Source organism: Suricata suricatta, chromosome 8 (genome assembly GCF_006229205.1).
Source record: "Suricata suricatta isolate VVHF042 chromosome 8, meerkat_22Aug2017_6uvM2_HiC, whole genome shotgun sequence".
Classification (NCBI taxonomy): Eukaryota; Metazoa; Chordata; class Mammalia; order Carnivora; family Herpestidae; genus Suricata; species Suricata suricatta.
Genome location: NC_043707.1, coordinates 98,747,288 through 98,760,715, shown reverse-complemented (window position 1 = coordinate 98,760,715; position 13,428 = coordinate 98,747,288). Strand labels below are relative to the sequence as shown.

General features: G+C 47.6%; 1 protein-coding gene across 1 annotated transcript in view; it reads right to left on the bottom strand.

Moving 5' to 3' along the window:
- Window positions 1-13,428, bottom strand: part of USP24 (ubiquitin specific peptidase 24) — a 137,792-nt gene that overhangs the window by 5,539 nt on the left and 118,825 nt on the right. The window contains exons 58-66 of the mRNA XM_029945824.1: window positions 13,291-13,407; window positions 12,532-12,624; window positions 10,454-10,556; window positions 8,848-8,969; window positions 7,590-7,703; window positions 5,694-5,759; window positions 3,269-3,335; window positions 2,091-2,169; window positions 51-126 (exon numbers count right to left, since the gene is read on the bottom strand). Of these exons, the coding sequence (XP_029801684.1) occupies window positions 51-126; window positions 2,091-2,169; window positions 3,269-3,335; window positions 5,694-5,759; window positions 7,590-7,703; window positions 8,848-8,969; window positions 10,454-10,556; window positions 12,532-12,624; window positions 13,291-13,407 (837 nt within the window). The remainder of the gene's footprint in view (window positions 1-50; window positions 127-2,090; window positions 2,170-3,268; window positions 3,336-5,693; window positions 5,760-7,589; window positions 7,704-8,847; window positions 8,970-10,453; window positions 10,557-12,531; window positions 12,625-13,290; window positions 13,408-13,428) is intronic.

Below are 13,428 nucleotides of genomic sequence, written 5' to 3'. Positions count from 1 at the left end.
GCTGCTGCTGACTCTTGTGTGATGGCCAGAAGAGTTCCGAGTGCCCTTACCTTCTTCTGGAGCCACTGCACAGCCCAGCTCCAGTGGTGGGAATTCTCCTTGAAGTACTCCTTCGCGGCAGGGCACCTGGGGATGGGGGGACGCTATCAGCCAACGGCTTCCTGCGCAAACATACTCGTCTCATTGATTCCCTTTGATTCCGATACACAAACGCTACTTTCACAAAAGTTTGGTTGTCTTTCTATTAAGGTTTTTACTTGCTTTTGGTTCGGATACATTCATGTGTTTAAACTTCAAAAGGCAAAAGAAGGTAAATATGTAGTGAAAGGTGTCTGATCTACTAGTTCATCCACTCTGTTCTATAAATTCAAAGATGGAAACTACAAAATAAAACAAAAAAATCCCACAACACTCTGTACATGTAAGTATAGAAATGATTCTTCAAAGAATCAACCTGGTCTTTACACTTTTGTGATGTGAATGAGATTCTAGAAAAACAAACGCTCTGCAGTTTTATTTGTCCACTTAGAAAGCTGCCCTTCATGTTCAAAGGCAGTCCTGATGGCGATCCTGTGGGTGTAGAATGGAGGCTCTATGAGGGATGCAGGAGCACGGATGAAGACATGGCTACCTGGACTAGGTACCTGCTGGCATCAGACTTGCCACGGGGCCCCAATACTATCCAGAAATGCCTCTTAGGCAAGTACTTATTATGTTATGCTGCCAATATGAAGCCTAATTAATGAACCCACAATGGTGGCGGGACCATGTCTACAATGCTATGTCATCGGGAAAATGCACCTTCACCCATTATTTCATCAGAGCTCTCATGTAATCTGTGTAGGACACTCAAATGTAGCAGATTAAGGATAAGAGATTTCTTATTCTCATTCAGGTACAGATCTAAGGATGGTGATACCTATGTGGAAGAATCGGTAAAAATCTGGAGCAAAATAAACAAAGGCCCAGTGGCAGCTCAGGAACCCTGGGCTGTCATGCAGTCATCCTGGCTTTTCGTCCACCCACGTCCCACACAGGGGACCCCAAGCGGCAAAGCACTCAGTTCCTTCTACCACTGACAGCCTTGGTTTTCTGAGTGTCTATCGACTGCTAAGTTGACAAAATGTGGCAGAGCCACACGATGGCCTTAAAAAAGGAAGGGGATTCCAGCACAGGCTACAGCAGGGACGGACCTTAGCACATACACTAGGTGCCATCAGCCAGTCACAACAGGACCAACACTGTAGGATTCCACCTCCATAAGGCACCTAGAGTGGTCAGATTCACAGAGAGAGAGAAGAGAATGGGGGTTGCTGGGGGAAAAGGGAAAGGGAGAATGGGGTTACTGTTTAGTTGGTATGGAGTTTCAGTCTGGGAAGATCATAAGCCTCTGGAGATGGGCAGTAGCAATGACTACACAATAGTATGAACCCACTTAATGCCACGGATTTGTATATCTAATGATGGTCAAAGTGACACATTTTATGCTGTGTGTATTTTACATAATTAAACAAAAAGCGAAAAGACTTTTGCCGTGAAGCTCATTGGCCTGGCTCAAGCCCTAGCTCTGGGTGCAGGCACGCCACTTAAATCACCCACGACACGGGGCTAGCGGTATCTAACCTCGAGGAGTTGCTGCAAAGATTAAATGAGAGTAAGGCAAAGTACTCAACACAGTGCCTGGGTTCCGAGCGTGAGCAGCTGTAACACGATTCTGTCTCTTGAGAGACTGTTTTGAAGGTGAGGATCTAGAACCTGACAGAGATGGCAGTGACGTCACATCATGAGACCTCGCTCAAGTCAAAGTGCAGGAACTCTTGTTAAGGTCCCCGAATCTGCCCTGATTCCTGCCTTCCCTGCACAAGGCCTGCTGGTTCAGACTTTTTTCTTGGATCCCACACGATCTGCTGCTCTTGCGGCGGCATTCCCTCAGCTCTCCCCGAGATCATATGAGTCGGTTTCTGAACCATCCCAGCAGGCATGCTGAGTCAGGCTCTCTTGGAACTAAAGTGGGGGAGGTATTTCTCCTGGCCACCTACGACTTGTGACTGAAACTCCGTCCCCTCCCTGCATTTTGAGCCAATACTTACTTTTGAGCAAGAGTTACAAGAAATTTGACACACTGGTAGCAGCGGCTGCTGTCCACGTGATTACTGTGGTGCATCAGAGCTGAGGGGAGAGAACAGGAAACTGTGACACGGAAGCAGGGCACTGAGTCCCCACGCCAGCGCTCTCTATTCTGAACATTGACACCCAGCTGGTATGATCAGCGGACGGGGGATGGACCGTCAGCATGGGGGTGCAGACTCAACAGGACTCCTTATGCACAAATGGGCAGTGACACTACTTTAAAGAGTATTCAAGAAACCTATGTGGTGGTGGAGGGGTGACTTTTTGGAGAGCCAAAAGGAACGAAAACGTATTTTGATGATTCACCCACAGACCTCCAAGCTTTTCTACCCGGCACGCTCCTGACAGAAGAGCAGTTTGAACACCTTCTGTTTGATAAATGGAAATCTATATTAGTTGGGTTCCACACATACTTCCTGCTCTGCACTTTGGGGATGCAAAAGTAAGTAGTACTCGGTCCCTCCTCTTGAGAAGTGTATGGTCTGCAAGTTCCAGAGAGCCCGGGTGCCGCTCAGTGGCCTTGAAGGTCACAGCTACACAACTTTTTAGCTTACATTTATCTTCTGCAATAAAAGGTCTTAAATTTCTTGCTACAGAGCAAAATCTAAGATGACTCAGAGTCACTGGAAATACAGGTCGGTGGTGGGTGCTGAAGAGGACAATTTTTAACCACACTTTTTCTAAGAAACAGCTCACTAAAGTCACTGGAGCCTATGAAAGAACTCTTATGAGCAAATACAAGAAATCTGGGTGCATTCATACCACAGGTAAAAACGAAAACAACACTCCTGTTTCATGAGCAAGACCATACCCTGAGCCGGAGGTTTTAGTTTTTCCCTCCTGAATGGCTGTGGAGCAGAATGAAAGAGAAAAGTCACAGCATCCCTGACTCTGATCTGAACCGGGACCAGGCCCCGAAGCTGCACCTTGCTGACTAATGAGGGAGACAGCCTGGGGTGATAAGATGCTCTGGCCTCACATCTGCTGACCCGAACAGGGGGCCCCGGCCCCACCAGGCCTCTCACGGAGCCCGGCTGCCCATGCGGGGAAGGGCACCTGTCGGGGAGGGGGCGGGCCGCAACAACAGCCTCCCTGTGTGTCTGCTGCAGCCATTTCTCAGGAAGGCCAGGCTACTTACCTAGTAATCCATTTTCCGTCTCAAACACAAATTTGACTCGCTCCACCTGTATGGGATCTTCCATGACCTGTGACCGGAAGAAGACAAAGGCTGGTAAAGGGAAGAAGGGACTTGTGCAATGGCACGCACGAATGCCTTTTAAAAAGAATTCTGTTCAAGAGGTTAATTTAGTTCCTAACTTAACAAAACCCAATACAAACACCGTGTCACGACATGTATCTCAACAGTGTCATTTTATTTATTTTTAGTTTAGTATAATCTACTCCCCAACATGGGGCTCTAACTCATGAAACCTCAAGATCGAGTCATATGCTCTCCTAAATGAGTCAGCCAGGCATCCCTTAAATTGTAAACGGAAGCTGAAAAACTTCAGTAATAGTTTCAGATCCATTCACTTCCTTTCTGTGTGTTCTTACCAACCGCACCCACAGCTGCCTACAGTAGCCCGGTGGGCTCCAAGGATGTGTACTGCACGATCCCAGGGACGAGAGGTTTAGGTTCAGAACTGCTTACCAAAACCACATGGAAGCTTTGCTACACTACAGGCTCTCCACGCTGCGTGGGGGTGAGGCCGAGCCACACAGGGCTGGGTCTGTGCCTGCACGTGGCTCTCCTCCCTGTGCCCCGCACCGAATGATGCACAGGGCAGTGAGCTGAGTGGTTTGCTCCTGAGCAGACCAACAGTACACTGTCCTACTCCCGAGAGGCGATAATCTGTATTTTGTAACAGTGCAGGGACTAAAAAGGAGGTAAAGGAACCGACAGACAGGCTTTTTATAAACGGCATCCACAGTGTCTTTCCGTATTCAGAAATGTTTACTCAATGCCCACCTTGTGCCAAGGCCTATGTGAAGACTTAGGGACCTACTGGGAAGCCAGACTCTCCCTCTGTTTGGCAGGTGCTGGGCTAGGCTCCCACCGGCTCACAACCAGTCACCAAAGTCTACCGATTCCCTCTCCCCGACACGTCCAGACCTGCTCCTTCCCCTCGACCCCGTCTCTCTGCAGTACGGATCTTGTCATTTCACACTCAGGCTACTGCCACCCACGCCCGGGCGGAATTCCAATTCCATCCTCGCCTCCTTCTTCAGTCAGCCCTTCCAAACGGGTGCCAGGGGAACCTTTCTAAGACCTATGTCAGGTCACATCACTCTCCTGTTAAAGCCTTCCCGCGACGCCCCACAGTGACAGCAGGGGTTGCAAAGTGCAATGTCTACACAGACCAGGACAACAGAAACGAGCCAAGTGGGCTAGGAATGGCAATAAGGAGAGGTGAGGACGGAGGGGCACTGGATAGCACGTGCCTCCTCAAAGCGGGGCCAGCTGCCAACTGCTCCAGTGACTGGGGCACGAAGGGAATGGAGCCGGTGGGCCCCATAACCTGGTTTCTTAAGAAAGGCCAGAACCCAGGGATGACAAAACAAAACAGCTGTGGGTCAAATGCAACAGGCACACAGGCAGAACCTGGCTACCAGTGTGCAAGCACAGGCCTATGGGGCAAGCCCACACGCACCAGTACCCGGAGACTTTCACCATTCAGTCTGGCTTTTCCCCCCAGCCCTACTCCATTTCCTGCCCTCCTGCTGCCGCCACTTCCTTACAGTCCCTGCAAATGAGCTCTGCTGGAGAGCATGGGCTCTGGGGCCGGTCACTTGGCTCAAATCCTGTCTCTGTCCCTTCCATTCAAGGGTGGCCTTGGGCAAATTTCTCCATGTCTCTAAACTGCAGTGTCTCCTAATAATGTACTTCACTGCTTACAGCTCAGTTCTCCCCCGCTTCTCCCCTGCATCTGGAACTGGAGTGCATCCTATACTGGATTACGGTCCCGTTTCGTGGCTTGTAAGCAGGATTTTTAGTAGCACGTGGACAATCAACGGGGTCTTCGATGTGAATGAACTGCAGAGCAGCATTTTACCAGACGGTAATCCTGAGGTTTGAAGGAGACGGTATCTGTGCTTGGCACATTCCCCGCCCGCACTTCCTTGCTCTCTGCGCTGTCACTGCCTGTACTTGGCAGGCTCCCTCACTCAACTGTGAGTGCCCACGAGGTAGTTTTCTTACCACTCGCCCCCAAGTCAGTAATGACAAACACATGACTGCTGTAAAGAGAACTCACTACGTGCAGACCAAGTGAGAACAAGGATGCGCAACTTATGTTTACAAACACATGCTGACTAGAGCCCTGTTGTTTTTTTTTTTTTAATTTTAGAAAGAGAGTGTAAGTGGTGGGGGGGAAGGGGAGAGAGAATCTTATAAGCAGATTCCACACTCAGTGAAGAGCCTGACCTGGGGCTCGACCTCACAACCGTGAGACCACGACCTGAGCTGAATCAAGAGTTGGACACCCAACCGACAGAGCCACCCAGGCCCTCTGACTAGTAACCCGAATAAACACCACAGGAGAATCCGAACGTTTTTCACTTACCAGTATCTCATGGAGGAGTTGGAACGTATTCTTTAACTCATGGGGTGGAGCTGTTTCTAGTTGGTTCTGAAATATTTTTTAAAAGCACAAAAATTCCAGTGAGTCTTCCATGGAAAGCTCATGAGGGTGGCAAGCAACAGGGCTGGACTCAAGCTCTATTTCCACCACTACCCTGCTCGACCCTGGGTAAGTGCCCCCTGGGCTAAGTGTGGCACTAGAGCAGTTTCTACGGACTGTAACACTGCAAGGCTAGGATACTTGGCTATGCAGTAAGGAAGGAGAGAGGAAGAAAGGCAGAAAGAAAAAGAGAATTTTAAGTGAACAGGCCCACATTTCTGTTTCTATTTCATTCACGCACATCCTATCATGTTTTCCAGAACATATGCTCTGGGGTAAGGACGCTATGAGTGACATACGTGAGAAAGGTCAGCTTATGAAATAGAAAAGTCGCCAACACACACGAACTGAAGGGATCAAGGTTCATCAAACTCACACTCTAATGGGCACCTTACCAGCCTCATGCACGTGGATTATGGGGAAGGACACGGGCTACACCACCACCGTTCCAAGGTGCAAGGTCCGGAACTAAGGGATCCGTGTGTCACACCTCACTGACATCTCACACTGTTGAGTCAAGTCATACTTCCCTCCCACTTAACGGAGGAGGAAACTGCCTGAGGTCATATAATTAGTAAAGAGTAAGAAGAGGAACTCAATCACCTCGGATCCAGGTTTCCACAGAAAAGGCTCAGGGCTAACACATTTTAGTAACGGTCTGAACACATAATCCACTAATCACTTGCTACTTCTTAACACCTCACTACTACAAGTCCTGGTGGTAAGAAGGTACAAAGGGGGGCGGGGCAGAGATTCTGTGCGCAGAAACTAGTATATATGGTAAAAACTCAAAGAGGCCACCGAGAAGGTGACAGTACTGCTCCCTGGGGTAGGGTGGAGAGAGGTCAAGGTTGCTTGAGGGACTTTGGTCTTACCAACAGGTTTTAATTTTTCACAAAGAAAGTGCAGGCATACAGTATCCAGACAATTAAAAAATTACAGACTAAAAACTAACAAAAATATGTGCTGGCTTCAAGGTTTTTCTAGTAATACCTAGAAAGGCAGTAAACAATACGGTTAAGAGCACAGCCCTGGAGCCAAACTGCAGACGTTCAAATTCCCACTGTTCACTTACTAGCCATGGGACGCCTGGCAAGTTACTCACTCTGGGCCTCAGGGTCCTCAGCTGTAAAATGTTAGCAACAGTAGTATTTATATCATAGGACCACTTGAGGATTAAATATGTAACTATGTGATGCATGGAACAGTGCTGGGTGCCCAGTTAAGTGCAACATAAGACTAATTACAATACTGATCAGAGCTTCCTAACGAATTACGTCACTCTTTCAGAAGGTAAGATAAACCTGCCTTTGATTTTTAAAATGCTGCCTAGTGAAAAGGACCCGAAATTGGAACCATCTTCTATAATAACGGTCGCCACAGCCTAGGGTTAACTGTGAAGCATGTTCTAAGTCCTTAACAATGGGGCCCAATGGAAATGTGCGTCAGTAGGAAGGGAATGGCTCAGGAAACAAAGGTACACGAGGGGATGAAATATCCTCAAAGGTAACTTCACGAGATGGGAAAACACCACATCAAATGAAAAACACAAAATCCTAAAGACAGTAAAGTTCCAATTATGGTAAAATACGCACAGAAAATAAAAGGGAAACCTAAGACAATGTTCGTGGTGATTATCAATGAATGGGAAGACGCTGGGTCCCTTTTATTCTTTGTTTTTTAAAACCGAGCCTACGGTGCTTTTATGATGAGAAGCGGCAGCGTGTGCTCGGGGGGCAGGGGCAGCCCGCGCAGGCCCGGTGGCCCCGGAGGCCCTACCTTGATGAGGTGCAGCACGGTGAAGGAGAAGTGCTCGTTGCAGAAGCAGCAGCACACCACCATCTCGATGAGCGCCAGGAGCGAGCCCGTCAGCTCTCGAAGGGCAAACATCACCTAGCGGGAGGGTACAGAAGGAGGAAAACTCTTAGGGCGCAGTTCATTGTCGAGATGGTGTTCCTGACTTTAGCTGAAGGGTCCTCAGAGTTAAGATCTTCAACATCACCTCAAAATAGGCCTTCTGAATTGCTAGAGGCCTAAGCCTGTCTGAAAAAAATCTGTAAAAATGTGCACCTTTTCCCCCCAGGAGTCACGCTCACCAGGTTTCCAAAGATAAAGGGCCCCAATGCACCAGCACCCCCAGCACTAAGAGAGTCACTGACGGACCCCTAAAGTAAACAGCGTTAAGCTAAAAAACAGAAGCTACATGGTACAGCCCTGCTGACGTGATTACACCACCGGGATTACATATGGCTCACAACTTATGCAAGTAAGTCAAGTTCTGGAAGAGGGACTGGCTGATTACATTCTCAGGGCCAGGCAGCCCTGGGCGGAAGGGAAGGACGGCGGCTGAGGAAGGGCCGCACCGTGTGCGGCACCACGGAGGGCCGTAAGCAGCCCACTTCCACACTCCTGAGGCTCACCAAGAACGCGAGTTCCAGAGCTGGAAGTAGTACGGCAGGACCAGAGACACACACAGAAGGCTGGGGACAAACCCCCCGATATAAACTGAGTAAATGATTGCTGAGAGGCATCGTTCCCTTCCTCCTGAGACCTGGCGGGACAATTAGCTGTGCCATGCCAGGAGGCCAAACCTCGCTTGCAGGGAGGACTGATAAAAATTCTCTTCAGTAGAGCATTGCTTTTTTTAATTAAAAAAAAATTTTTTTTTAAATGTTTATTTATTTTTGAGAAAGAGTGAAGACAGAGCATGAGTGTGGGAGGGGCAGACAGAGAGGGAGACACAGAATCTGAAGCAGGTTCCAGGCTCTGAGCTGTCAGCACAGAGCCTGATGGGGGGCTTGAACCCACGAATTGTGAGATCATGACCTGAGCTCAAGTCAGATGCTTAACCGACTGAGCCACCCAGGTGCCCCCAATGGAGCATTTCTTTGTGACAAACACCAAGGAAGAAACATTAATTTGAAAGAATCATTTCTTCTCTTAACCATACTCTCTATCAGAGGCAACATGCAAAACATCACAAAGGGCAAAATACTGAAAATAGAAAGACAATGGCTGCAGAAGATCAAGTACTTACCTCTAACAGGTAAGGCTTCCCTTCAGACAAGAACAACAAGGCTTCTACTTCCTCATGGAGCGGCAGCAAGGGGCTGGAGGGGGCGATGCTAATCGGTGGCCGTTGTTTAAATATACCAGGAGCTTTAGGGGACCAAGAAAAGCGAACCCGTCTCACTTGATGCTATTTCATGAGAGACCATCTACGCGGTGAAGCGATGCTCCGCAGTCACACACGCGACCGCTCAGTACTTAACAGCCTGTTCCCTCAGTCGAGTGGGGAAGAGGGCGTGCAGACAGGAGAAGAGGTTTACCCGCTTCTCACAGCGTGTGCCCAAGTTGTCAGAGCGACTACTCAGATCTCCAGACTCCTAGTCATCCCACCCAAGACCATCTTTCAACGTAAAAATATAAATCGGATATGAAACCACATGTTCAAATGCCTCCGAAGAGACACTGGACGAGACCCATGTTGCTCAAACAAGTGCCCACAAACAGCAGCCCACATCACCTATGCTAAGAAGAACGGACCCACATCGAAGGAGTGAGTTGCCCCATGCGCTAGGAAACCAGGACTCACACTCTGATTTCCCCTTACAAACCTGTCTGAGCTCACAAATTGGGCAGCCTTGTCTTTTCAGTATGAGTCAGCGTAAAGAAACAAGGCACCCCACAACCATCCGAGCATTCCCCAATGGTCCTTCAGAGAGTCAGGAAGCATTTCCAGATCGGGATGATGCCCAGGGACTTCTATCAGACCTCCCCGGTCAGAGGACAGGGACGCTGACCACACCTGCTCTGGTTCCCCATCTGCGGAACGGGGCCCCGCTCCCAGGATGGCTCAGGGGATTACACACACACATACGCACACCCGGAGCACACAGCACAGCACACAGAAAACACCCAGTACTTTCCAGCTGCCCTGTTGTATTACTCTTGCCACTGCCACCGCTGCCCTCCTGACAAGGCCTGGCAGCAGCATGGAAATGCGGTGCACGCACAGGCTAGGGGACTGGGTGAGCACAAAGGTGATTTGTCTCAGCGGCACTCAATGAGGACCGAGCAGCTGACGACTGTTCTGAGGGACAAAATGGGAAGTACCAGCTACCTCTTACATCCAAACACACGTCTGTGACAGAATTTACATCTGAGCCCTCTCCAGTCCTACCAAGTACTTTAACTTTTGACCTCATTAATCCTAATTACACCTGGGGAGCTATGCTTTTAATATTTCCATTTTGTATTGAGAATCAGAAAGGTCAGGTGGCTTGGTCAAGTTCACACAGCTAGGAGACTCCAGCCCACACTTGGCTATTTTCCCCACTAGATTAACTGTGCCGATTATGGTAATGAATGTAATGAATGAATTCTGAATTGGCCTCTAATTCCAGAGTATTTTTTTAAATACTTGTACACCCCTCCCCACCAAAAAAATGACTTTCTCTTGTGACAAATAAAGTAAAATTTAACATGCATTAAAACAAAATAACTTAAGTGTTCCTCAAATATCAAAGAGCCAAATGAGAATAATATTCGTTTAATTGCTAACATTATTAGTCTCTGTGCATTACTGACAAATTCACTCTTTCTTCTTTCTTCTGCTGTATTAATGATATATTAAAGCTCACCAACGTTCCTTTGGGAAGAGACGTCTGAATGCAAAACAAGTAACGCCACTGTATTGTGAAGATTCCCAAATTCTCGTGCTTGTGCCGAACTCCACCGACGGATCTGTCGACAGTGAAAACAGACTGAGCGTTAGTGTTCTGGTTAGAAATACTATGGAAAAGAAGTGAGAGGACAGGCTGGTTCATGATACTTTGAGCCACAATTCTTTTCGGTGTCTGATCGAAAAACTCAAGGTATAAGAAAAGTCATGGGTTTTAAGTTAGCGTAAGAGTGTTTTTTTCCCTTAGACATATTGTGTTGTGAAACAGTTCCATTTAGGTACTGAGGTCAGGTACTGAATGCTTCTCATGTGCTGGTGACTTTCCTCTAGCTCAGGATGACGGGGAAAACCAGGAGGCTGGAGAGCCGGAGCCTGGCCCTCCCGTGCCATTCACCGTGCTTGGTGGACGCGGGCAAGTTCTTGACCATGACAGCACATGGCCTCTTTGTGGAATGGCAGAGACAGCATACCTGCCCACTGTGCGGCTGTGAGGACCAAATGAAACACTAAAAGTGAGAACGTTCTCCTGGACGGGCGGTGTGGGGGGAGGTGGGCTACATGGGTAAGGCGCATTAAGGAAGACACCTGTTGGGATGAGCACCGGATGTTATACACGGGGGATGAATCACTGGAATCTACTCCTGAAATCATTATTGCACTGTATGCTAACTAACTTGGGTGCAAACTAAGAAAAAAAACCCAGAAATTAAAACCAGGAAAAAAAATGTCTCAATGTTCTATATGCTCCATAAAGGCAAAACAACATGAATTATAGAGCACTAGTAATTATACTGAACCTTATTTAAATTACAGTCAATAGTAATCAATCGCCAGTGTCAATGGAGTATGATCCGAAAGAGAACAAAGTACAAGACACTGTAAATTTCAACACGGTATCAACATGGATCAACACGGATCAACACAGATCAAGCTATGGCAGCAGACTTGTTTTTAATACTAGAGAGGGCAGTAGGAGGCTGAGAGGAGGCCTGGGACACAGGTCTGTGTCCTCACGGAGAAAGGGACGTGCGCCTGTGTGACACGTCACATAGAAGGGAAGGCAGAGCCCAGTCTGAACCCCGGCTCCACAGCGCGTTAGCTTTGCAACCTCACATGATTCACTCAGCTTCTCTGAGCTTCGATTCTTGTTTGAAAATGGGGAAGAAAATGCTTATTTTACTGACCTGAATCAGAGGTATAGTGTGTAAGGTAACTTGTGTGCCTAGCATGTAACAGACACTCCATAAATAGTGTTTATCATTGGTGCACATTCACTCTGTTCACAGTTAAGTCTATCAAACAGAAGACTACAATTATGGGAGAAACACACCAATTCAGAAACTCCACACAGGAGATTCCTCTTTTTTAAAATTTTTAAAAATGTTTATTCATTTTTGAGAGACAGAGTGCAAGTGGGGGAGGGGCAGAGAGAGGGAGACACAGAATCAGAAGGAGGCTCCAGGTTCTGGGTTGTCAGCACAGAGCCTGATGTAGGGCTCGAACTCGTGAACTGTGAGGTCATGACCTGTGCCAGTCAGACGTTTCCCCGACTGAGCCACCCAGGGGAGCCCTCTTTTGCTATGCCCAGCCCGATCTATCACAACTTCCCTTTCATTGTCTGTGAGCATTATATGCAGAGCATCACTCAGGGCATCACCGTTCAACTTCCCGTTTGAACCGTTGTGACCAGCACCCCACTTACAACCTCCACCGAACAGCCTTGCTCACAGTCCCAGGGGGCAAGTGGAGGCCCCAGTGCCACTATCTCCTACAGGCTTTTGAAACACCCCCAGGCAGAGCCCATCTTTTCTCCTAGGACACTTGTGACCGATATTCTGGTTAGTCATGTCCATGAGTTACGATCAGACTGAATTCTTTGAAGAGGCTGTAAAAACAACTGAACTCCAAAGAATTTTAAAGGCTACGTAGTACTAGTACCTGGACTCTTATGAAACAAAATATATTCATCACATAAAAAGAGACAACATGGTGACAAAACCACAACCATTGCACTGGGCCCTAAGAAGATGACGTTACCTGATTGTTCTGCCGGTTGGCCCCGAGGAGAAAGCTGGTCATGTGTCGTAGAGCTGAATGCCTCAGAAGAAGGTCCCCAGCCCGAATACCTTGCTGTCACAAAATATCAAGAACGACAAGTTATAGATCTATCCAGATAAAAATCTGTATTAAAAACACAGTTAAATGAGAAGTTTCAAGGGGTAAATTTTTTTTTTTTTTTTAACATTTATTTTTGAAAGAGAGGAAGAGATAGAATGCAAGCAGGGAAGGGGCAGAGAGAGACGGAGACCCAGATTCTGAAGCAGGCTCCAGGCTCTGAGCTGTCAGCACAGAGCCCGACGTGGGACTCAAATTCATAAACTGTGAGATCATGACCTGAGCTGAGGTTGGACGTTCAACTGACTGAGCCACCCAGGTGCCCCAGGGGTTAAGTTAAATGCTATGATTTACATACAGAAAGTACTGGCTAAAAACGTGATTTAAAAGACTCTTGAGTTTCGGCAACCTCACGTTGCTTCATGATGGCCGCCAGGCGTTGCAAGGAGGCTCGTCCTCACGCAGACTCCCCTACTATCACTGAGTAACTGTGTCTACCTGTATCAGAGTTCTGGCAAGGAGCAGAATCCACAAATAGAGATTTTTAAGAAGAAATGCTTGTAAAACCTTATCTTTGGATCCAATATTGACCAGTCTAAGTTTTTCCCATGTATGAAAAATTCCTTTAGACTACAAATCTGCTATGTGAGGAGAAGCTATTAGGAAAAAAAATTCACTTACCTTTTGTACAAAAGTGTTGAATAGGAAAAAGTACTGCGCACAGTTCTTACAGTTTTCTGGGACATCCTTATCCAACAGAGCAAGGAGCACCTCCAGTAACTGATGAAGGCTTTTTAACTGGTTGAGGAAAGACGAAAT